Source organism: Stylophora pistillata, chromosome 4, assembly GCF_964205215.1.
Source record: "Stylophora pistillata chromosome 4, jaStyPist1.2, whole genome shotgun sequence".
NCBI classification, from domain to species: domain Eukaryota; kingdom Metazoa; phylum Cnidaria; class Anthozoa; order Scleractinia; family Pocilloporidae; genus Stylophora; species Stylophora pistillata.
The window spans coordinates 28,537,271-28,563,069 of NC_142522.1; the positions used below are offsets into that span (position 1 = coordinate 28,537,271).

The window sequence follows — 25,799 nt, forward strand, 5'->3', positions numbered from 1 at the left end:
ATACCTCGTCCATTTGCTCACCCTTTCCAATCTTCTTCTCTTCGATCTTTAATTTGATCTCATCCGCTTCTTTTGCTAAAAACACCAACGCGTCACGGTGTCTCCCAATAATTGTCGCGTTTGCCTTGTCCACAATGCCCTTTCTCTTTTCTTGCTTGTACGCCAAAAGCTTGAGTTTTGCGTCCAAATCCCTCTGAAGTGCCTCCAGTTCCATGTCTCGATCTCAGTCCCGTCGGAGGTGCCAGTTAGTGTTGGAAATCCCAGTAAAGCAACACTAGTCACTCGCGTAGTTTTTTTTTCTATCTTTATTCTAGTCGTCACACGCTTCGTATCGCGTCGATCTTAGCCTATTCTTTTACAAACCCACAACATCGTAAAGACCACCCTTGGTTTCGCGTTGCGAGGTTACAAGGCTGACGTCACTTTTCCGACAACAGAAGGAAAACCCAAGTGAAGTCCATCACACAAAGAACTCAAGAATTTTGATGCAGTTTGCTATGCCGGTAACTGCAATCAGCATATCAAGATTCGTGAAAAGTTTAAATTTCCATCTGTAGAGTAAGTTCAGAGCCACACTGCCTTTAATGTGGCTCCAAACCCACTCGCAATAATTTTGAAATCTTGTAAAAAGTTTAATTGAATTTTGATTTGCAGATTGTAATTGAACAATGAAGGAAGGTTATCAACAAAACGGTCTTCGAACTAAAAGCACAAAATAGCTATGTTATTGCTGGGGATTTGCCATGAATTCAACTCGTTGAGCAGTTGCTTCCTACATTTAATAGGTCGGAAGTCCCTTAAATTAGTTAGTTAGGGAAGCGATAAACATTTATTAGCTGCTAGTGTGTATCACTCGAGCATTAGACATAAAGCTGACTTACCAATGGCCCCCAAGCCTGTCTTAGTTGTGCCAAACTTAGTCTGAAAGGTGGAGGCGAAGACCAGGCAAAGAAATACTAAGTAGGACATGGTTTGATTGATGAACTTGGAGTATGGGAGCTCGTAAAGCTTTCTAAGTCTCCACAATCCCTCTTTCTCGTTTAATTTACAGCAACAACAGCCCCTCATTATAAGCCGTAAGAAAAGGTAAGCGATGATACCAAAAGACATAACAATAAAGTGAAAGAGGAACCGAAGGGTCTTCACAGCCAGCCCTTTATCGTACCACATGGGCCACTCACGGTAAACAACCTCATCAAAAATGAGCTGGCACTTGGGGCTCGTTACAAACTAGAAAGAGAGAGAACCAATACTTATTAATCCATGTAACTGCACATCAATCTATCACGGAAACTGTTCATACCCTTATAATTCAAGTATGCCGTCAAAATATAAAACACTACAATTCAGCATCATGATAGACACATCTTTGCTTACGTAAATGTTTACATTTTTTCCTGATAAGTAGTCGAAGTTACAAAGAAAAATGGTTATCCTCGATAAAAATATCGCGGTGGTTGTATGCCCGGCAGCCGGGCACGGTCTTAAATAGTCTAAATGCCCGTCAGTTAGAAAATTTCACCGAATTTTCACTGAAAGCTTCTTTGAAGCTTCTTGAGAGTACGAAATGTTTCTTTATCAATGTCAAGCGACACTAAAAGTTATTTACTATAAAATGGCCATCTCGCGACACTTGGAACGAGACCGTGAACGGCAGTCTCACAAATGGCTAAGTGTCGATAACTGAGCAATTTTACGGTGTACACAAGCTCGGTAAATTCGTCAAATGTAAAACCAAAATAATTACAAGGATTGCTCGACATTTCTAAAGAAACAACAAATACTTTCAATAGGTTTGATTGTGGATTTCAGTCGGAATTCGGTGAATATTCCTGACTGCCGGGCATTTAGTCTATTTGAGACCGTGACCGGCAGTCTGATATCACAGATACTGACCGATGTGGTGGGAAACACAAGCTCGGTTAAATCTTCTTATGTAAAACCGAAATAATTTTTAGGATCGCTTGACATTTGTAAAGAAACACCAAATACATTCAATAGGTTTAAAAGAGGCTTTCAATCTGAATTCGTTGAGTGAATATTTCGCTATTGGGTTTGAGCCGAATAAAGCTGAACGCTTTCTTCTCCACAATGTCGTTCGGGAATTTAGGGTTTGTTGATGTTCTTTCTCGCCAAGGTTTGTTTTATCATGAATTTCAATTAAATGCGAAATCACTCGCTGCGTTGAAGAGAGAAGATTGCCACACAAACTGCACTTCCACTTTGAGAGCCCACCAGGTGATGTAACGCAGGTGAAATCTGGGTTCGTAGCATGAGCAGAATCCATATGCACGTCAAGATTTCACCTGGAGATGAGCAACTTCCCACAAATGTCACACAACCACTTTTCGTCGCCTCAATTAGCTCCACCTCGCAATCTTAAAACCGGCAGGCTAACTGAAGGGATAAATTCAGCTGGTTGGTTTCCTTTCCATGTTACTGGCATTTCATCTCCGTCACTATCGCTTGTGAAGAGCTTTTCCTTGATTTTACACTCAACGGTTAACAAACGCTCGACTGAAGATCGTTTCTTTGGAACGATTGTCACGAAAACATAACGATGTTATTGCGGTTTTGAATACAGCCAAGTGTTGGATTACTTTGGTATCTTTCAAATTTATCTTTTTAAAATACTCTTAAAGCGATTCATTCAATCAATCAATCAATCAAAGTTTATTGTCTAACGTGAGACATGGTTGCCCATTTGCCCGAGCCAGAGGCTCATGTATAAAACGGTAGACTATAAATTAACTATAATTAAAGGTATATTATTAGAAGTACTTAAAACTTTATAGGTAAAAATATATAAGTTTAGAGTACGAGTGATAATTGTAAAAATTGTAGGTGATTAATATTGATAGTTAAAAGAGTCTAAACATTATGTTCGGTGAAAGATATTGCAGTAGATTAATATGAATAAGAATGACAATGTATGTGTACGTACAATAAAAGTCAACTACATGTATTACATTTACAGATTGGTCCTAGAGTACTAAAATCGAAATTCTTAAGTTTACTACAAAAATCGCTAAGCGTAGATGCTGTTTTAATTTCTCTTGGTAAACTGTTCCAAAGGTGACTAGCTTTATATGTAAAGGAATTATGATACGATCTATTATTATACCCTGGTTGCACTAGATTTACACCTTTATTCCTTAAACTATATCTAGATTCCCGCAATTTAAAAAAGTTTTTAATATATTCCGGACCGTTCCATTTCATACATTAAAAAAGTAAACCAAGGAAATATAAAATCGCCTATGTTCTAGAGTTTTCATGTTGCTTTTAGCTAAGATTGTATTGTAATCAACATTATTGCCGAGATTAAGCAAAGTTTTGAGTGCGTACTTATTGACTGACTCAAGTTTAGAGCTCAGTGTTTTATTTATTCCAAGCAATAGCGGACTACAGTACTCCAGGTGAGGAAGTATGTAAGCCTTGTAGAGTGATAGGGAGACATCTACAGGTATAAGTTTTTTGAGTCTCCTAAGGGCTCCAATCTTGGCATAAACCTTTTTTATGACACTCTGAATGTGATCAGCAAATGTTAACTTGTCGTCAATTGTGACCCCAAGGATTTTGAGTGAGTTAGATAACTCGACTCTAGAGTCACCAATGATAAATTGAGGGTCGTAAGCAATATCTCCGATCATCATAGCTTGGGACATACTGGAACAGCCATTCTCGTATGGTTCACGCTGTCAAGTACAGCCATCTTTCGATGAAGGTAGTGAGTTAGCAAATATTGAATTTCCCAGCAGCTTGACATGGCACAGGACGCTCGTAACTTCACAATAGCAGCTGGGAATGTCTCAAAAAAGAGTTTGTTCTGGATAAATGATATCTCGTCCGTATTGGAAATATGCTGATCGCTCCGATCAGTTGTAGCTTCCAAAGTTTTGCTGAGGACCGGTATCGTTTATCGTGTGCGATCGTGCGATCGCGTAATGTAAAAGCTGTCGTTACAGCGATCACCCGGTCAGCAGCGAAATTCGTTACATTCGGTAATTGGGGTGGTTGCTTCGGCCGCTTGCTTTACAAAAAATGCGAAGTGTGTCCAGAGTATCCTTTACTTTGAAGCGGAGGACTTTGTTACGGATTTTTTAAATTAACTCTGCAAGAAAGAGTGATGCTTGGGCAGAGTGGGCGCGAAGCGAATAAGAAGAATAACGATCTGGCAAACCGGTCAAACCTAATGCTCCTGGAATTTCACACGTCTTTGTTTTCGACCCATCCCATGATGTGATGTTTATGGCCGACTTTGAAGTGACCGCAGCTTTTCAATACGATCAAAGCAAGATTTCCGCCAGATTTGAATTTGGAAGCGTCTATTCATTCTGCGACATTCGTATCTCCACGTGTTTTACCGTGATCGTCCTTGGCGTGCATTTTAACTTGGAGCACCATTCTGTTCAGCTGAGTTCTTTTTAATTTCGATTTCTGAAAATACCCAAGCACATGTACGTTGTCGTTGACTGGGGATCGTGGGGAGTGGAGGCGTAGAGTTCTTCCAAGATCATCGTTTGGGATCCCTTCAATGTGAGAGAAGGAGATGAGTGTTCGCTGCAAGGAACGGATCCAGGGACAAAGAGACCCATGTTGTTTCATGGACATGTTCTTGCAGTATTTGGTGAGTTTGTATACCCAGTGTTTTTCTCAATTACATCGATTTTCGTTCTAAAGTGCATCATATGCTTGGTAAAACCGTTTTCCTCTGAATTTCTTGGTTTGATCTTCACCTCAATGCTCATTAAAACATAAATCTTAAGACTCGCTCTTTGGTGTTAGGAGAGTTACTAATTATTTTTTTGCCAGGCATTGAGGGCTTCTTTAGAAAAAACAAGCTGTAGGTCAAGTTGGAGTGCATTTCAGTCAAAATTACAGTTTAGTAGTTAGTCTAGCTTTAAAACTAGTCTACTTCGTTATGTCTAGTCATAGTTAATCGAGGGTCCAGCTTTTACTACTTATATTGATCGGTAGTGGTGGAAATACATGTAGACAGCTAAATTACATCTGATTTCATGTTTTCATATAGACACTAAGAAGGAAGCTAAAAACAAGGTCAATGAGCTGGTAACCCCTCAAGAAATCGAAGAGCCAGTCACAACCTTGGATGGACCTCGGCCTCGTCGAGAACCTAAGCCATCCAAAAGGAAGCTTGCAGCATTGGAGAATTCTGTTGAAAATATTACACAAAAAAACCAGGAGTCTAATGCATTTCAAAAACAGAAACATATGAAGAGGAAAGCTGTGGTAGAAGATAAGGATGGAACTGCCCCAGTAAATGAGAAAATGGCTTCCCAAAAACATAAACACAAGAATTCAAGAAAAATAGCAGGAAATTTAAATGACGGTGACATTCATGTTTCTGGGCAAAAGCAGTTGGTGTTCAAGAAACAGAAGAGTGAGAGGAAAGGAGAACAAGAAACAAATGACCAGGAAATAGTAACAGTGGCTAAAGCTAAAAGAGTCCAGAATCTGCTTTTGCGAAGGCAGCAAATCACTGTTAGTGAGGATGAAAATCCTGATGGGTCTGAAACAATTGAAGCTCAGACAGTAGAGAAGACATCTGATCTCACACGGGGAAAAGAATCTGTGCCTCCATGTACTTCACTCCCTTTACATCAATCTCCAGCTGGGCACTTTAACTCCGCTCGACACCAGCAGTCTTCAGATGTAATGTATAGCCTGCCTTCTCCTCAGCAGTCTTTAGGTGGGAGTATTTGTTCACCCCAGTACCAGCCCCAGCCAGGTGAAACTAACTTCCTTACACCACAACACAGACAGCCTTCATGTGTAACCAACAGTTTGCCTCCTGTCCATCAATCGTCAGTTGCCAATACACCACAAAGCCAGCAGCCTTCAGGTGTACCTAGCAGCTCACCTCCTCTCCAACAGTCTTTCAATGGCAACTTGGAGACACCTCGACACCACCAATCTTCAAGTGTAATCAACATCCTTCCTCCTTCATATCAGTCTTCAGGTGGCACCAACTGGTCTATCCGTCGTGCTTTAAATGTCACAAACAGCTTCCTCTCTCCACTACAGTCCACAAATAAAAGATACATCACAGCACAAGAAGCCACAGATACATCTGGCACACACAGTTCACCCCACCAGCAACAACATACACTTACATGTACAGTGTCAAGATCATCTGGATCACCCCATTTTGAACAAGCTACACCACAGCTGGAGTTCTCATTCTTTAAGAGCTTACATCAATGCTCAGACTTTGATGTGTCAGATTTAGATCAAACAATGAATCCCAGCTATCAACTGGAAATGGGTGACCACATACATGTAAACAGAGATGTTGTGCAACAAGGGGAGACATCATTCAGCAGTCTACCTACTGCATGCTCAGGTTGTCAGCCTCTGCTAATGTCTCTTAATAAACGAATTTGCAGCTTGGAGGCTGAATTTGAAAAACTGAAGAGGAAGAAAAGAAAGGTAAGGATCTTGCTTTATTTGGGACTTTAATATCAAGTAGTGCACAGGTTTCTTTCACAATGAACACATCCCCATTTAAAAATGTACTTCACCATTTTAAAATGTACTTGACATTTTAGGAATCTTAGTTCCTGAATGAACCAATCAGATCTCAAATACATTTTTAATGAGATCTTTGGGAAATAAGTTACTGTGTCAACCAATCAGACATGGGTTTGTAATATGAACCTTACTCTTCAGGAACTAAGTTCCTCAAATAACCAATGACATGAAAGAATATATGCCATGTCATTGCTAAATTAAGATTTGTCTGTTTTATTTAAGTCAACACCAGATAAAACAGATAACAATAGATGGGACATTCTGCTAAAGTGCAGTAATGTTTCACATCAAACTGGATGCTATCTTTAGTAAAATATATATTTTTCTTTGAGGCTCTACCATTTTTATTTAGCCCTCGACGTGTACAAGCTTTTTGTAAAGCTTTGTCACAGTTGTAATTTTACAGTAAAAATTAGTTCCATTCATTGTCTTTCACGTACCATAGAAATGTTTTGAATTCACTGTGGTTAACACAGCAATGGAAACGCGCCTGATTGCATAAAATTCTACAGAAATCGTTGACAGAAAATGCCACCAACAGTTTTGCCGCGCTTTTTATCTGCGCCGAAAGCCGAATATCAAGAAAGCGATCAAATGACCATTATCTTTTCTAATGACTGTCAAGTCATCTTTGGCTAACGTGCAAATAATCGTGACCCCGTGATAAAATTTCTCAATCTCATTATGTAAATGACACGTTCTCACAAAGCGAGAAGATTTTACGAGCTTTCATGTCACGAATGTGATAATGGCATTACAATAGCCACGATACCGTAACGCTTACTAGAAAGTAAGCAAGAACTTGACCTGTGGCCGCAAGAGAAACTTTATCACCTTACTTTTCCGCCCTATTTTGGGATAGACAACGATTGCGTTACATGATTTTTGCAAAGGATGTAAGCCGAATTGAAGCAGATCATGTTACTGAAACACAGCTAATTACTACTGTATTTACGAGGTGAATTAATCATCAAAAATTAGAATAATTCGTTTAACATCTTCCATAATCAAATGCTAGCAGTTAAATAAACTTGAACCTTTGCTACACAATTTGTAAATAATTATTCTGTTACATGTTATGATAATCCAACGAAATTAACTTACCGGGCTTGAACGTCGTTCGGATCGCGAAATTGCCATTCTCCATTCAGTTTCCATGCCAAGCGATTCAATATTTCTAATTTTTAGAAGAAATTGAATTTTTTAAAATCTAGGTTTCGCCTCCATCTCGGATAGGATGTCCACTCATATCGCGCCATAAAGTAATTTTTGGCGGGGAATAGATCGATACCTGGTGTTTGTCGCTGTGTTTTCTGTAATGCATTCCCGACAGATTTAGCCGTGTTTTGAGGCAGTTAGAATACATTCAGCGTTCAAGAAAGCCACAAAATGAAATTGATTTTGACATACAAGAATGAGGCTCGTTCACAAGAGTCCGATCGTGCGAAAGTTATCAATCGAACGCAGTTAATTTCACGGGAAGTCATGTTGTGACCTCAGCAGCATTGTTTTCCAATCTCAAGTCAAATAACCGCTTGCTGATTGGCCAAAACAGTAACTAATTTCATGACTGCGCGAGTCACCAACTACAACGTAGAATACTTATCAGCCAGACACTATCAAGATTATTTAACATATTATAACAGGAGTCTATTGAGCAGCAGCTTTTGTTACACAACACGATGTTTGTGTTAAATCGTGCCCGCACTGCCTTCTTTCAAGTAATTTTTTAAACTTCCATTCTTTTGTCGATCAAATCAGTCGGCACTTCTTCCCGTTTATGGAACCGGCTTCATCTTGATGAGATTTTCCGAGTTGTCGAAGGGGTCATAGTCCTCTTTAACCTGTGCTCAATGAAATAATTCGCATTTAGTTCGTACTTGAAACTGTCACCTCCTTCTAGGTGTCAAAATAATACAACACTCAGTTGTTCTTTTAGCAATGTTTTTCACATCTGTATACAGTCGTCGATACAATGCGCATTACGCTCAGCAAAATGTCCACATTGGCGAGATATCTTAACAACTGTCTAAAAACATCCCCTCTACTCTTAATTTTATTATTATCCACCTTTGCTTCCGAGTTGCTTATCGTCCTCAGGCCTCAAACAGCTCGAAGCTTACAGCGTTTGAGTTGGTGAATCATTAACCACTACATTATGTCAAATTACATTCGTTTATCCCCTTCGATTATGTGGTCGATAAAATAGTTCGTATTCAGTTGATCGAAATGCTACTTTCTTTCAACTTGTGTCTTGACTTGCGTCCAAGGATTCAGTCTAATTCTTTATTTCATCAGTAGGTAATGTTGCCTCTGAGTTGGCGATCGTCTTAAAATAGCTCGAAGCGTCCAGGCTTCGAGTTAGTAAATCATTACATCATCACTAATGGCACACTACATTCAGTTGTCCTGTTTCGAATCTGGTGTTGTGAAAATTCATCGAAATTTCATCTCCTTTAAGATTTCGTAACAAAACGTATAAAGCGAGATCTTTACAACTCTTCAGTTTATTAATAGGCAAATTCACTTCTGAGCTACACATCGCTCTGAAGCAGCTTCACTCTGCTTGATTATTTCAGCGTTAAGCTTTTTAGAAGTCGAGAAAGGGGATCGCACTAACGATTCCGATGTTTGAATTTGACTTAAGTCCTGTCTTGATATCATACGTATGAGACGTGCTGTAAGTGCCCTTTTGTTCTTACAAGTCACCACTGTGGTTTTTGTGGTGGCCGAGGCACCTTTTGAGATCAGTCAGGCCGATGTCCCAATTGAATGTCCTGCCTGGTTTTATAAACCTGCGCACCAGGTTTATAAAACTATTTATCAATAATATCATGCTGCTCTCATTTTCCCTCTCATACAATTCTTTGCGGATCTGTCGTCGAAAAAACAATTTCCATTTAGGTTATTGAAAATCTGCTTATCATATTGAAAACAAAACCTCATTAAAATTAACTTTCAACGCACTTTAAAACACGCCTACTACAAAAATCTCCTCAAGTGTAAAACTTAGAAGTCTTTAAGCAGCACAACAGTTTCTTTAGGAATTTATCCGCTTTATTAAAAAAAAGCACACACACACACACACACACACACACACACACACACACACACTAAAAGCAAAGCAAGACACAAAGCCTCCGGACTGTAAGAGAGGGGCAGGCAGGTTCCGTCTAAGGTCGCATTCTGACAACAAATATCTAATAAAATAAAGGGGTGAGAAGGTTTGAACTCCTAACTCAGTAGGAAAAGCGCATTGCAACTGAAGAGTGAAATGAGTTAGGATGTTTGTAATGTACGTGATATTTTGATGAACTAAATGCGAATTATTTGATCGATAACGATTCCTTAAGCTGTCGGAAAGTGGACAACTGAGTGTAGACTGAAATTAGTCATGAAGTAATGATTAACTAAGCTCATCACGTAAGCTTCGAGCTCCTTGAAGACGATCAGCATTAAGAGGCGACATTGCCTACTGGTGAAGAGAAGAATCAAACGGAATCCTTCTACGTACGTTTCAATAACCTAAATAGAAATTGTTTTTTCGACGACAGATCCGCAAAGAATTGTATGAGAGGAAAAATGAGTGCAGCATGATATTATTGATGAATAGTTTTATAAACCTAGTGCGCCTGGAGTTGTTTGAAGATTATCAAGCTGGAGGCAACGTTGCCTACTGGTAAAATTTAGAATTGAATTCAATCCTTAGATATATGTCAAGACATGGTAAAGAAGGTGACATTTCGATCAACAAAATGCGATTTATTTTACTCCCTACAGATGCGAAAGAGAACAACCCGGCGAGTGTAATTTGACATTTGTAATGATGTAATGATTCACCAACTCAAAAGCTGCAAGCTTCGAGCTATTTGAAGTCGATCAGCAACTTGGAAGCAAAGTTACACACTAGTAAAATGAAGAGTAAAAGGGATTGTTAAACAGTTATAAAGATATCTTGAAAATGTTGACATTTGGCTGAGTTTTAGGCAGATTGTTTGGGCCGATCACAAACAATTCATTGCGAAAGAGGACAACTGAGTGCTGTATGATTGTCATGGCTCACTAATTCGACCCCGTGTATACTTTGAGCTAGCGCTGTTTGAAGACGACTATAAACCCGAAGGCAACAACGCCTATTTCTAAAATTAAGAATTAAACTGTATCCTTCGAAATTTGTCAAGACATGTTGAAGAAGGTGGCATTTCGATCAAATAAATGCGAATTTCTTCAACGACCAGAGTTTGGTACGGAGTAGAACATCACGCAATATTGTTATCAAGGTCATCCGGCAAGGTGCGACCTGCTTTGAGGCAGGACATTCAATTGGGACATCAGCCTGACTGATCTCAAAAGGTGCCTCGGCCACCACAAAAACCACATTGGTGACTTGTAAGAACAAAAGGGCACTTACAGCACGTCTCATACGTATGATATCAAGACAGGACTTAAGTCAAATTCAAACATCGGAATCGTTAGTGCGATCCCCTTTCTCGACTTCTAAAAAAGCTTAACGCTGAAATAATCAAGCAGAGTGAAGCTGCTTCACAGCGATCAGTAGCTCAGAAGTGAATTTGCCTATTAATAAACTGAAGAGTTGTAAAGATCTCGCTTTACACGTTTTGTTACGAAATCTTAAAGGAGGTGAGATTTCGATGAATTTTCACAACACCAGATTCGAAACAGGACAACTGAATGTAGTGTGACATTAGTGATGATGTAATGATTTACTAACTCGAAGCCTGGACGCTTCGAGCTATTGTAAGACGATCGCCAACTCAGAGGCAACATTACCTACTGATGAAATAAAGAATTAGACTGAATCCTTGGACGCAAGTCAAGACACAAGTTAAAAAAAGGTAGCATTTCGATCAACTGAATACCAACTATTTTATCGACCACATATTCGAAAGGGGATAAACGAATGTAATTTGACATAATGTAGTGGTTAATGATTCACCAACTCAAACGCTGTAAGCTTCGAGCTGTTTGAGGCCTGAGGACGATAAGCAACTCGGAAGCAAAGGTGGATAATAATAAAATTAAGAGTAGAGGGGATGTTTTTAGACAGTTGTTAAGATATCTCGCCAATGTGGACATTTTGCTGAGCGTAATGCGCATTGTATCGACGACTGTATACAGATGTGAAAAACATTGCTAAAAGAACAACTGAGTGTTGTATTATTTTGACACCTAGAAGGAGGTGACAGTTTCAAGTACGAACTAAATGCGAATTATTTCATTGAGCACAGGTTAAAGAGGACTATGACCCCTTCGACAACTCGGAAAATCTCATCAAGATGAAGCCGGTTCCATAAACGGGAAGAAGTGCCGACTGATTTGATCGACAAAAGAATGGAAGTTTAAAAAATTACTTGAAAGAAGGCAGTGCGGGCACGATTTAACACAAACATCGTGTTGTGTAACAAAAGCTGCTGCTTAATAGACTCCTGTTATAATATGTTAAATAATCTTGATAGTGTCTGGCTGATAAGTATTTTACGCTGTAGTTGGTGACTCGCGCAGTCATGAAATTAGTTACTGTTTTGGCCAATCAGCAAGCGGTTATTTGACTTGAGATTGGAAAACAATGCTGCTGAGGTCACAACATGACTTCCCGTGAAATTAACTGCGTTCGATTGATAACTTTCGCACGATCGGACTCTTGTGAACGAGCCTCATTCTTGTATGTCAAAATCAATTTCATTTTGTGGCTTTCTTGAACGCTGAATGTATTCTAACTGTCTCAAAACACAGCTAAATCTGTCGGGAATGCATTTTAGAAAACACAGCGACAAACACCAGGTATCGATCTATTCCCCGCCAAAAATTACTTTATGGCGCGATATGAGTGGACATCCTATCCGAGATGGAGGCGAAACCTAGATTTTAAAAAATTCAATTTCTTCTAAAAATTAGAAATATTGAATCGCTTGGCATGGAAACTGAATGGAGAATGGCAATTTCGCGATCCGAACGACGTTCAAGCCCGGTAAGTTAATTTCGTTGGATTATCATAACATGTAACAGAATAATTATTTACAAATTGTGTAGCAAAGGTTCAAGTTTATTTAACTGCTAGCATTTGATTATGGAAGATGTTAAACGAATTATTCTAATTTTTGATGATTAATTCACCTCGTAAATACAGTAGTAATTAGCTGTGTTTCAGTAACATGATCTGCTTCAATTCGGCTTACATCCTTTGCAAAAATCATGTAACGCAATCGTTGTCTATCCCAAAATAGGGCGGAAAAGTAAGGTGATAAAGTTTCTCTTGCGGCCACAGGTCAAGTTCTTGCTTACTTTCTAGTAAGCGTTACGGTATCGTGGCTATTGTAATGCCATTATCACATTCGTGACATGAAAGCTCGTAAAATCTTCTCGCTTTGTGAGAACGTGTCGTTTACATAATGAGGTTGAGAAATTTTATCACGGGGTCACGATCATTTGCACGTTAACTAAAGATGACTTGACAGTCATTAGAAAAGATAGGGGTCATTTGATCGCTTTCTTGATATTCGGCTTTCGGCGCAGATAAAAAGCGCGGCAAAACTGTTCGTGGCATTTTCTGTCAACGATTTCTGTAGAATTTTATGCAATCAGGCGCGTTTCCATCGCTGTGTTAACCACAGTGTATTCAAAACATTTGTATGGTACGTGAAAGACAATGAATGGAACTAATTTTTACTGTAAAATTACAACTGTGACAAAGCTTTACAAAAAGCTTGTACACGTCGAGGGCTAAATAAAAATGGTAGAGCCTCAAAAAAGAATATATATTTTACTAAAGATAGCATCCAGTTTGATGTGAAACATTACTGCACTTTAGCAGAATGTCCCATCTATTGTTATCTGTTTTATCTGGTGTTGACTTAAATAAAACAGACAAATCTTAATTTAGCAATGACATGGCATATATTCTTTCATGTCATTGGTTATTTGAGGAACTTAGTTCCTGAAGAGTAAGGTTCATATTACAAACCCATGTCTGATTGGTTAACACAGTAACTTATTTCCCAAAGATCTCATTAAAAATGTATTTGAGATCTGATTGGTTCATTCAGGAACTAAGATTCCTAAAATGTCAAGTACATTTTAAAATGGTGAAGTACATTTTTAAATGGGGATGTGTTAATGCTATTCATCTAAAGTAATGTTGAGCTTGTATATGCTTTGTATTATTACTCTGAAAAGTTAAATCAAAGGTTTGTTATAGTATTTTTTTGGCTACAAAAATTGTATTATGCATACATGTATGTTTTCATGATGCCACAATGCTTTTGATATTAATAATTAGATTATTCTGGGTATGTAGTAGCTGTGCAAACATGTCTGACAAATGTATAGCTGTATTGAGTCAGTCTTTTTCACTAATTGACATTAAATGAAATTTTAGTTACACTGCTTCGTGTCTCCAGGAAATTTTCTTGAGTCTCCCAGTTCTGGGCGAAATCTTCAGATTCCTGGAAGAATTTTTTTTTTCCACCAAAACAAGCCTCCTTAGAGCTGACACCCCCCTTATTTCTTCACTTTAAGATGCACATGTAAACCACATTGATGCATGTATGTTAAATTACTTCTTTACCTTCATGACATTAACTGCTTCCATTCACACCTACAAAACGTTTATTACAGGTACCTGTATCTTACAAAAGAAATAATATTTGGAATTTTTTTGTAGTAGTCATTCAGCTTTCTTGTCTTACGAATCTGTGAATCTGATTGATTGGCCCCCTGTATTCCTTTCACTGATAGAACACAATTTTTCCCAAGTTGCTCCTATGGAGAAAGTATTTGTGATTTTTGGCTCAATTCCATAACTCTGTTGGTTTTTGACTGCAATCTTTAGAGTACAGGCCTGAAATTTTTTTCAGGTCTGATTTTCACTATTGCTCAAATAGTGCTTTACTGCGAAGAATCGTTCTCATATACGTCTCATAACCGCAGTTCACACATATGTTTCATATGTTTGTTGTTGTTTGATTTATCATCTACGGGTTTATATCGAATTAATTTGATGGCCTGCTCCCAGTTGGCTTGTTAGCTCAATTGGTAGAGCGCTGCACTAGTATCACAGAGGTCAGTGGTTCGAATCCCGTACAGGCCTGAAATTTTTTTCAGGTCTGATTTTCACTATTGCTCAAATAGTGCTTTACTGTGAAGAATCGTTCTCATATACGTCTCATAACCGCAGTTCACACATATGTTTCATATGTTTGTTGTTGTTTGATTTATCATCTACGGGTTTATATCGAATTAATTTGATGGCCTGCTCCCAGTTGGCTTGTTAGCTCAATTGGTAGAGCGCTGCACTAGTATCGCAGAGGTCAGTGGTTCGAATCCCGTACAGGCCTGAAATTTTTTTCAGGTCTGATTTTCACTATTGCTCAAATAGTGCTTTACTGTGAAGAATCGTTCTCATATACGTCTCATAACCGCAGTTCACACATATGTTTCATATGTTTGTTGTTGTTTGATTTATCATCTACGGGTTTATATCGAATTAATTTGATGGCCTGCTCCCAGTTGGCTTGTTAGCTCAATTGGTAGAGCGCTGCACTAGTATCGCAGAGGTCAGTGGTTCGAATCCCGTACAGGCCTGAAATTTTTTTTTTTTTTTTTTTTTTTTTTTTTTTTTTCAGGTCTGATTTTCACTATTGCTCAAATAGTGCTTTACTGCGAAGAATCGTTCTCATATAAATCTTTAGAGTGTCTGTTACAACAGACTCTACATGTATGTTCAAAACTCAGACTTGTAGTCTCATTGTTAATTACAGTTTATATTGATCTTTTAGGAGGCACTGGTCAAGTTAATAGAGGATGCTACTGATGCTAAGTCAGCCGTGGAGGCACTAGCAAGGCAACTTTACTCAACTGAGGAACTGCAGAATTCGTCAGTCACTGGTTTTCAGTGCAACAAAGATTATACAGCAAGGCCAGGCCTGAGTCCATCAAGGGGGAGCATTTTAGAAAATGAGTTAATTTTTAAAGATGTATTTCTTTAATTATCTCTATACCCCTATATGTGCACACTGTCCTAAATACAGAACAGATCTTCTGGTCTATCAAGCATTTGGTCTCCCTGATAAAAGCAGCATCTTTTGCTGGCAATTGGCTTATAGTTAACCCAACATCTTTGCAAAATTCAAAACATTTTAAACTGCTTAAGTAGAATATGTGGTTTTGTGTCACAGGTCTTGGCTGCATTTCCTTGACTTTTGTTAACAAATCTAATTATGCAAGAGACTTAAACAGAAACTGAGAGAAAAGTTCTCATAGCTATGGCTATATGTTGTCAAAATACTGCAAATACATATTGTTGTACTACATACTGTCCAATGGTCAACATTTCCCACTACAATTACATTTGCACTTCAAGTAACATTGGCAAATGAGCTTACATGTTTGTATTTACAGCCTTTTTGTTACTCAATTAAAGATTCATTTGGGAGGGTGCAATTAATAGATTGTGCCATTTGTTGCATGGAATGGAGTGCAACATTGTACAAAGAGAGCAATTGCAGACTCCCAAATGAATCACCAGATAATCTGAATTGGGTGGCAACAAGGATGCCCACATGTAAGCTGACTACATCTATTTACTGGTTTAAATTCTGCAATTAAAATTCAGTAATTAACATGTGCTCAAAAATAAAGTTCTTTCAGCAAGTCAGAGTTCCTGTTTATAATTTGTGTTTTGCACGATACAGTTTCAAATGTAAGATGCTTTTTACTTAAACTGCTTTCATATGCTTTTTCCTTTTTACAGGTATTGTGTTAAGGAAAGGATTTCCTGCAGTTACAAGGTCATCTGTGAGAAAGGACCTTGGCCTGGTCCTAAAGAAGGCCAGGGAAAATAAAGAAAACAAGGCCAAATGTAGAGGACAAGAACAGAGAAAGCTATGAGGAAGATTTTATTGTCCCTGTTTTTTTTATCAAAAAAGACAATGTTTTTTAAATTCTTCAGTTTCAGTTCAGGATAGTCATAGAGACAAAGAAAAGATTTTAATGTGTAACATATATTTTGGATAATTTGTTTTTACTGTTAAGAATTTCAAACATTTGTTCAAGTTATTGCTGGCAAAAACGTGATTCTTTTTTCTGTTGGGCATGTGAACGCTACCAACAAAAAACCTGTTAAGATTTACTGGCTTAGCCTTGTTGTATACCTCTGATAAATTTTTTGAAATGGTTGAATGCCATGTAAAATTTATTAACAGTCATTAGAGTAAACCCTCATGAAGTAAACACCTGAAAAAGCTGGAATAAATGTTGAAAAAATCTTGAAAATCTGGAATATGCTAGAAAAAGCTGGAAATTGATACATTATTTAATTACTGCTTCCTTTATGGAGTATGCAAGAATTTCCTAGAAAATTCTAGAAATCTACATTTAGTAATAAGCTGGAAAAAGCTGGAAAAAAAACTGATTTTATCCTAGTTTGTGATTTCTGGAATAAGCTGGCAAATTTTGGCTGACTCTACCCTAATTAGCATGTTTTATTAACATTCTAGAATGTTCTAGAATTTTCCAGAAAAGAAAACTGATAAATTCTAGAAATTTCCAGTAATATTATCTGTCATATTTCTAGAAAATTTCTAGAAATCACCAGAATATTCCAGTCTTATTTTGCAGGGGTTGTTCTAAGTGTTGCGCGATGGCCATTTTATAGTAAATAATTTTTAGAGTCGCTTGACATTGATAAAGAAACATTTCATACTCTCAAGAAGCTTCAAAGAAGCTTTCAGTGAAAATTCGGTGAAATTTTCTGACTGCAAGGCGTTTAGTCTATTTAAGACCGTGCCCGGCTGCCGGGCACCTAGCCACTGCGTAAAAATATACTTCAGTTGAAAATTAACATTAGGACAAGTCATCTGTGATTGCATGGTAATAAAAGCTTTCAGAGTTGGCAAGATTTCGAGTTGGCAAAAGTCTTTGACCGATACTCTTTGATTTTTACCATCCCACTTTAAGTACATCAAACTTAAATTTCAAAATTATTGAAATCGAGCTCTAGCCCTCAACATCTGGAGCAATCACATTCTTTAGACACTCAATGTTCACCAGACACATCGAGCGTGTTTGTTTCACCCTGTTGACATGACAGTAATTAAACGATTTAGGGAATTCATAACAGATTAACTTTCTCGGAACGAAAACAAAGGATGTGATTGTTTTACCTCTTAAGTGCAAACAAAGATAATGCCGAGGGATGCGACTAAATTTTTCTTTAAAGCTTACGATTCTCACCAGTTTGCGCTGTCTGTCGGCGGCTATCTTTAGAAGACTAAGACTCTCAATGAAATTTTCGTGATTTCCTTTCAGCAACGGGCCATCTCCCTTAATGTCCATAATCTTGTACAGGTTTCCTGAATCAGCGGCGTTTATCTGCTCTACGATGTCAGTGGCAAATTTCTCACATTCCTTTGCTCTCTCCCTACACTCAACTCCGTCGAAGTGACGTTCGTTTGAGGAAATTTTTTCCAAAAGGCAAGCATTTCCTAGGGCAGCTTCAATGAGATCGGTGGGCTCCGTTTTATTCTTAGCCGATGATTTGCATAGCCATTCGAGACTAATGTATAACGGGTTGGTCAGAATGTTGATCCAAGCCTTTTCACGGACATTTTCGCCTCCCGTGCTCTTCTCTTGTCCGTTATCGCTGTTGTGAAAGGGATTAATCCAGCTCAATGAGTCGCCTAGGATTGTACAAAGTCCCTCATCTTCTTTCATTTTCACCCTTTCCGCAACCTGTAAGGTAGCAAGTGTCTTGATTTTTTCCGTATCTTTCGCTGTTGTCGTGGTTTCGCTTGCCTTTGCATTAGCTATGAGTCGGTAGATCGCATTGACATCACTCTTCCGGAGAGCGTCTTCGAGTTTCGCTGAAAGATCTTGCTGTGAATCGGCCTCTCTCTCTTCCTCCTGAGTTCCCGCCGTTTCAGTGACACTTGACAAGAATTCATCTGTCTCTTCGTTGTTGTTTCTTTGTATCGTTCTCAGAAATTCAGCAAAAGCGCTCCTGACATTTCGTTCAGCGAATTTCGTTTGTGCCATGTTGTCTGCCTGCATTCGAGTAACAAAATGCTTCTCTCAGAGCAGTTGCAGCCTTTCATTTAACTGACATGGGTCAATTAATGAGCTTATATTTCACGCGTCTCACAAGCTCCTGCAAGCTTATTGGCTGTTTTAGTGGAAACAAACCTTTGTCTGTTAGCTTGTTATCTAGAGTACCTTGTTAATAACGGCCGGGGATAGAGATCCTATTCGCCTTCTATTAGCAAGTAGCTCAGTTGCGAGGAGTCACTGTAACGAAAGCATTTCGGAGCCGAACGAAGTTTAGGAGTTCTCTACCCCGGAGTCAAGATCCGATGTAAGTTACGCTTGTAATATTCCTCATTTTTATCATTTCTAGTTTCGTAGTCTTTCGGTTTTCCTTATGTCGAACCTTCATGTATCCGTTCTATAGTTTTTACCGCCTGTGCTGTACAAAGACTGCCAGCTTAAGTGAATAAAGAGTTTGATGCTGCTGCTTGTCTAAAGTTCAACACTGTGGTTATACTGCCGAACTCCGGTGCACAACACCACGTGTCTGCGGCATCGGGAACGCGACAGTAAAAACTCGGATCTTGAATTACAGAGAAGATTGAGGTAAGCCGTACCTTGTAGATTTTAAGGAAGGAGCCTATAAATCATGAATAGAAACGGAGAAGGATTAGTCAGCGAAGGAGCGCATGGAGAACACGAACCAGAAAGGAGGTCACGAAAGCCGTCGCGAAAGGCTTTACAAAACGCAGTAGAGACAAAGCGTTATGAGGTTAAGACTTTACAGAAAAAGCTCCTTAAAGAAATACAGGCCGCCGAGGGCCTTGATGACAGCCGCAACGTAGAAAGTGTTTTGCGTGATCTCGCCACGACATCAGAAGGATTAAACGTAGTAGTACAGGAGCTGCTTAGTTAATACACGCAGGACGTAAACCATGACTTTGGAGATGACGTCCTCCTCACTAATGAGACCCTAACGCTTCAACGCGCTTACGCCTTAATGGAACGATTAAACAGTAGAAAATCCGACAAATTGCTAGAGATCGGTTCTGGCGTAAGTCATTGTTCGTCACGCAAAACCAAATCCGCCAAGTCCCTTTCCTCCGCATCTTCAGCAAGCACCGCGAGAATCAAAGCGATCGCAGAAGCCGCCGCGGCACGCGAAAGCGCAGAATTCGAACGAAAGATCGCAGAAAAGGAACTTCAACGCCGAAAGCGTGAGGCAGAGTTAGAGCGCACTCGCGAACAGGAAAGGGCACAGCACGAAAAGGATTTAGCTGTTCTCGCGGCGAACAAAAGGGTCGCAATGGCAGACGCGAAGGTCAAAGCTATCGAACAGGCGATGACAGATGTCGAAATAGGAGAAAACCGTGAATTGCCCGGTGTGCCAAGGGTGAACTTCGAAGAGCGCGTTCTTGATTGGGTCCACACGATTCCCAGCCCAGAAACCTTACTCGCCCAAAAAGGGCCACTTGTCCCATCGCAAAGCGAGCCAATTCAAAACGTCGCCTCCCCACAGCTTCCTGGCACGTCAGTGCCAAACTTACCCCAGCCGCAGATCGATGACAGTTCACAGCAAGTACCCGTCATCGCCTCGACTCCGATAAGAGACGTTACCGGAAGTCAATTAATTGAGACTCTAAAGTCAGTAAATCAACAAATAGTCGCCGGTTTAGCTAGACAAAACTTTCCCAAATGTCAACCAGACATTTTCAACGGAGATGCCACGCTTTTCCATCCATGGAAGGCCGCATTTAAAACCATGATCAAAGACGCCGACGTTTCTCCCGTGCAGGAAATAAATAATTTGCGAAGCTTCACTAGCGGGGAACCGCAGCGGTTGGTCGATAATTTTAGAAGACGACAAACCGATCCAGTCACGCTACTCCAGAGTTTGTAGAAATAGTTAGAAATTCGCTTCGGTAGCGCGGCTATAATCACTAACGCCTTACTGGAGCGCATGCAAAAGGGGGCTATGTTTAACGAAAATGACATCGCAAGATTGCAGCATTTCGCGGACCTTTGCACTGACGTGGAAAGTCAAATGTTGTGTCTTCCTGGCCTCGCGTGCCTCAATTACCCAAACGCAATACAACCGATAGCAGAGAAACTCCCGCCCTCACTCCGCGGAAAGTGGGAAAAGGAGATTGCGAAGCACGCGGACAATAATGCAGGCGCCTACCCCAGCTTTAAGAGATTCGCAAAGGTCGTCCAAATGCAAGCCAGATTGGAGAACAACCCAAACATTTTGGCAGGAAACAAGCCTACCAACCCCCCTCCCAGTCGCCCTGCGCCCAATACACGTGGAGTGAGCCGGAAAGCGCTTAAGACAAACGCACACCCGGCATTAAAGAAACCAGAAACACGATCGAGAGAGAGCACGAGGAGAAAGCGGTGCCCATTCCACGACCGCGAGGGCCACGACTTAACCGAATGCAAGGCCTTTGCTGAGAAAACCTTAGACGAAAAGGTAGAGTGGATAAAGGGAGCTAAGCTATGCTTTCGCTGCCTATCTGAGGGTCACCAGGCCAGCAGGTGCAAGGCAAACGTTAGCTGCGACGTATGTGGAGACGAAAGGCACATCGCTCTGTTCCACAGAGTAAAGGAGACTCAGGCGAGGACCCATAGTGATAAAGAAAGAGAGGACGCTGACGAGGCGAACGTGAACAATAGATGCACAGCGATTTGCGACTCGAGTGGAGGCCGATCCTGCAGCAAAATCCTATTGGTCGATGTCTACGACAGAGAACAGCCGGACCGCACTCGGCGCGTGTACGCTATCGTTGATGAGCAAAGCAACAGTTCTCTCATTAGCAGCGAACTTGCAGACGAGCTGGGAGCGGTCGGACCTCCGGAGAAGTACTATCTGTCCACTTGCAGTACAGAAAGGGAACAGAAATATGGCCGTCGGATAACAAGGGTGGCAGCGCGATCAATGAACGGAGTCGAGTCGATGCTACCAACGTTAATCGAGTGTGATAGCATCCCACAAGACAAGCGCGAAATCCCTACACGAGAGATGGCGAGGAGATTTCCCCACCTACAAGAAATCGCCGACGAGATTCCACCATTTGATAGTGCAGCCGGCATTCATCTCCTTATTGGAAGAGACTCGCCCGAGCTTCTCAAGGTCAGAGAGTTTAGAAATGGACCCAAAGGTGCTCCCTGGGCTCAACGACTTACTCTTGGCTGGAGGATAACAGGCTAGATGTGCTTCAACTTCATAGACGGCCCGGCCCACGTGCTCGTAAATCGCACCAGTCTCCACATAACCAACGCAGATGACGTAGAGTTAACAAAGATAGGTGGTTACGAGCTGGTACCCTGCCCTAAAAGGTTTTCAGTGAAAGGGAGCCTAACACAGATGAGTGTAGAAGACAACGTCTTTACTGCCACTAGGTACGACAAGTCGCCCCGTCTCGGGAAGACCGAAAGTTCCTAGGAATCAGGGAAGGAGAAGTCTGCAAAAATAGCAAGGGAAATCTGGAGATGCCACTCCCCTTTCGTCAAGAGGAAGTACAAATGCCGAACAATCGAATTCAAGCAGTCAATCGTTTAAACGGCCTATTGCGCACCCTTAAAAGAAAACCGCAAATGCAGTCCGACTACTTCAACTTCCTGGAGAAAGTTATCGAGAAAGGCCATGCGTCAGTGATACCAGAAGAAGAGTTGAAATCTGAACCTACGCCCGGTAAAGTTTGGTACCTACCCCACTTTGGCGTCTACCATCCGAAAAAGCCAACACAGATCAGAGTTGTGTTCGACTCGTCTGCGGAGTATAAAGGAGTTTCGCTGAACAAGACCCTACTACCCGGCCCCGACCTAATGAATAGTCTTGTCGACGTCTTAATGCGCTTCAGGAAGGAGAATACAGCCATTATGTGTGATATCGAGCAAATGTTTCACTCCATCCACGTCACCCCAAAACATAGAGATTTCCTACGCTTCCTCTGGTTCGAAGACAACGATATCTCCAAACGAGTTATGGAGTACCGTATGAACGTCCATCTCTTCGGTAACGGCCCAAGTCCCGCAGTAGCGACCTTTGGCCTCAGAAAAACCGCGGCTGATGGCGAGGAGGAATTTGGAGAGGAAGCAAAGAAGTTTGTGTGCAGAAATTTCTATGTCGACGATGGCTTAGCTTCGACACCAACACCACGACAAGCCATTATCCTAGTGACCAATACACAGGCCATGCTAGCGAAGTCTAACCTACGACTTCACAAGGTCGTCTCTAATTCCGTAGAGGTCATGGAAGCCTTCCCACTAGAAGATAGGGGAAAAGACATCCGCGACATTGATTTGCGTCAAGATTGTCTCCCCACGCAGCGTTCGCTCGGAGTATACTGGGACCTAACAAAAGATACCTTCACCTTCAAAGTATGCTTACCCAGAAAGCCCTTCACCCGCAGAGGGGTCCTCTCCGTCGTGAATGCATTATACGATCCACTTGGCTTGGCCGTCCCGGTACTCCTGGAAGGTAAACTCCTACTCCAACAACTAGTCAGCATGGGGAGAGGGAAGAATAACAATGCTACCCTAGGATGGGACGACCCACTCCCACACAGTCTCCTACAAAAGTGGCAACGATGACGAGACTCCCTCGCCGAATTAGAAAGGGTCACAGTGCCCCCGATGTTACCACCCAGCAGATTTTGGTAGAGTCGCTCAAGCAGAACTACACGCATTCTCCGACGCTAGTAAAGATGCCATAGAAGCCTACGTTTACTTACGCTTAGTCAACGATGGCGGAGAGGTGGCCACGCCCCTTGTGTTTGGCCAATCAAAGGTTGCTCCCCTACAGACTACAAGCATCCCACGTCTGGAGCTCTGTGGAGCCGTGCTAGCCACACAAGCCGTCGCTAGAATATTGAAAGAAATAGACATCCAAATAGATGACATTAGGTTCTACACCGACTCGAAGGCAGCTCTTGGCTACATCCAAAACGAGAGCCGAAGGTTCTATGTCTACGTCGCCAACCGAGTAGAAATTATCCGTAGGGTCTCCTCACCCGATCAGTGGAGGTACATTGAGACAAGTGACAATCCCGCGGACCTAGCCACACGTTGCCTCAATGCGAGTAGTCTGGCCGACTCAGCCTGGCTGAAGGGACTGAGATTTCTCAGAAACCCAGACGCGCTACAGCCTCAACGAGAGGATATTCAACTAGCTGAAGACGGTCCCGAAGTTCGAAGAGGAGTGATAGCCCACGCATCATGCATATATAAATGCAGAGGCCTCGGAGCGGAGAGATTTTCACGTTTCTCCAACCTCCACTCCTTAAAGCGCGCGATTGCACGCCTCATTGTCAAAGTTAAAGAGTTCAGGCGTCAAAAGAATGAACAAAGGCCACCGAAAGCCAGACAAACCTTCAGGAGTCCTACAGCAAACGAGCTAAATCAGGCAATGGACGCAATAATCCGGGCAGCGCAGAAGGAAGCCTTTAGCGCAGAGTTAACGAACAAAGATCTCACGAACAGAAAGAAGGGGAAAGATATCAAAACACGGTAAGGAAGAGAGCCCTGAAGGGCTCCCAGTTTTACGCGCTTGACCCGTTTATCGACGCCAATGGAATTGTTCGGGTGGGAGGACGACTTAGGAGAGCAGAAATGGAGTATGGACAGAAGCACCCTGCAATCTTACCAAAAGACCACCATGTGTCCGTCCTGGTAATTTGGCATTACCATAAAGAGGTCCATCACCAGGGTCGACATATTACGAGTGGCAAAATTCGCCAAGCCGGCTATTGGCTGATTGGAGGTCATCGCATGGTAGCGAAGGAGTTAGCTTCTTGTGTGCCCTGCAAGAAGCTGAGAGGCCCCCACGTAATCCAGAAAATGGCTGACCTGCCCCAAGATAGAACCGAGGTAGGCCCACCATTCACAAACGTCGGCTTCGACGTCTTTGGTCCCTGGACCATATCCACAAGGAAGACGAGAGGTGGCGCTGCACACTCAAAGCGTTGGGGTCTTGTCTTCACGTGCTTGAATAGCAGAGCCATTCATATAGAAGTACTAGAGTCAATGGACGCCAGTTCGTTCATTTGTGCACTGAGGCGCTTCTTCGCCATACGCGGCCCAACAACCGTATTGAGGTGCGACAGAGGGACAAACTTCGTTGGGGGAGACACCGAGTTAACCGAAGCCCTTAAAGAAATGGACGAAACAAAGATCGAGAGATTCGTGACACAACACGGTTGTGAGTGGAAGTTTAACCCACCACACGCATCCCACTTTGGAGGCGTATGGGAAAGACAGATCGGGACCATCCGCCGTGTTCTGGATGCCATGCTAGCCGACCTCGGACCAAGACAGCTGACGCACGAAATCTTGAGCACTTTCATGGCGGAAGTCACCGCTATCGTAAATGCACGACCCATTGCAGCTTTGCCTTCAGACATCAACGACCCGCAGCCCCTGTCACCAGCCATGCTGCTTACAATGAAAACGCGCCCACCAGGACCACCACCGGGCAACTTCCTGCCCCCGGACCTGTACGCGAACCGGCGTTGGAGGAGGGTCCAGTACCTAGCAGATCAGTTCTGGTCACGGTGGCGCCGAGAGTACCTCCAGAACCTCCAGCCAAGAAGAAAGTGGTACGACGCCCGAAGAGACCTGGCCGCAGGTGACGTCGTCCTTATGAAGGAAGACGGCCAGAATCGCAGTGACTGGCCTATGGGTCGAGTTACGGAGGCCATCAGGAGCGCAGATGGCAAAGTAAGAAAAGTGTCACTTAGGATTGTGAGAGAGAGTAAAGGAAAAGTGTTCCTACGCCCCATCAAAGAGCTCATCCTGCTGGTTCCAGTAGAGGCCCAATGACAGACCCTTCGACCACGGCAGAGAATTAAAGGACAAACAATTAATAGAGCAAGGATCATAGACGATCCTTGGGCGAGGAGTGTCACGTTTACGGATACAAACTCTAATCTTTTTTACTTATGTAACTCTTCCGTTTTTAGCACAAAGACACTAAGAAACTCTCAATGACTTTCTATTTAATTTGTTAGCGCGCTTTGTTTGATTTCTGTTCCGTGACTAGCGAATATAGCGGTTCTCCTGGTCGTTCAAATTTTCTTAATATCACTTTTTCTGTCAAATTGGGGAAATATTTACAGCATTATTGAGTTAGCCATCCATGTGCAATTTTAGTTTCGTTACAAATTTCGTATAATAAAGCAATAAATAAATGTACCCGCATATCACAA

General features: G+C 41.5%; 5 protein-coding genes across 11 annotated transcripts in view; 4 read left to right on the top strand and 1 right to left on the bottom strand.

Annotated features, from left to right (window-relative positions):
- LOC111328892 (short transient receptor potential channel 4) overlaps positions 1 to 18,868 on the bottom strand; it is a 34,998-nt gene extending 16,130 nt beyond the window's left edge. For all 7 annotated transcript variants that reach the window (XR_016000737.1, XR_016000736.1, XM_088758890.1 and 4 more), the window contains exons 1-2: positions 17,806 to 18,868; positions 882 to 1,230 (exon numbers count right to left, since the gene is read on the bottom strand). Coding sequence is in view for 5 of the 7 variants with exons in the window: in XM_088758890.1 (XP_088615016.1) it covers positions 882 to 1,230; positions 17,806 to 18,621 (1,165 nt within the window). In the remaining 2 variants the exon portion in view is untranslated. The remainder of the gene's footprint in view (positions 1 to 881; positions 1,231 to 17,805) is intronic.
- LOC148733203 (uncharacterized) lies at positions 3,889 to 16,845 on the top strand. Its single transcript, XM_088758894.1, has 4 exons — positions 3,889 to 4,630; positions 5,036 to 6,453; positions 15,351 to 15,532; positions 16,325 to 16,845. Exons 1-4 carry the CDS (start codon positions 4,597 to 4,599, stop codon positions 16,413 to 16,415), a joined length of 1,725 nt encoding a protein of 574 aa, XP_088615020.1. The 5' UTR covers positions 3,889 to 4,596; the 3' UTR covers positions 16,416 to 16,845.
- LOC148733204 (uncharacterized) lies at positions 18,849 to 25,785 on the top strand. The gene is made up of 2 exons (XM_088758896.1): positions 18,849 to 18,922; positions 19,019 to 25,785. Exon 2 carries the CDS (start codon positions 20,555 to 20,557, stop codon positions 21,800 to 21,802), a length of 1,248 nt encoding a protein of 415 aa, XP_088615022.1. The 5' UTR covers positions 18,849 to 18,922; positions 19,019 to 20,554; the 3' UTR covers positions 21,803 to 25,785.
- Positions 22,117 to 24,106, top strand: LOC148733205 (uncharacterized). Its single transcript, XM_088757964.1, has 2 exons — positions 22,117 to 23,074; positions 23,247 to 24,106. Exons 1-2 carry the CDS (start codon positions 22,117 to 22,119, stop codon positions 24,104 to 24,106), a joined length of 1,818 nt encoding a protein of 605 aa, XP_088614090.1.
- On the top strand, positions 24,205 to 25,413 carry LOC148733206 (uncharacterized). Its single transcript, XM_088757966.1, has one exon. It carries the CDS (start codon positions 24,205 to 24,207, stop codon positions 25,411 to 25,413), a length of 1,209 nt encoding a protein of 402 aa, XP_088614092.1.
- Positions 25,786 to 25,799: the final 14 nt, after the last annotated feature.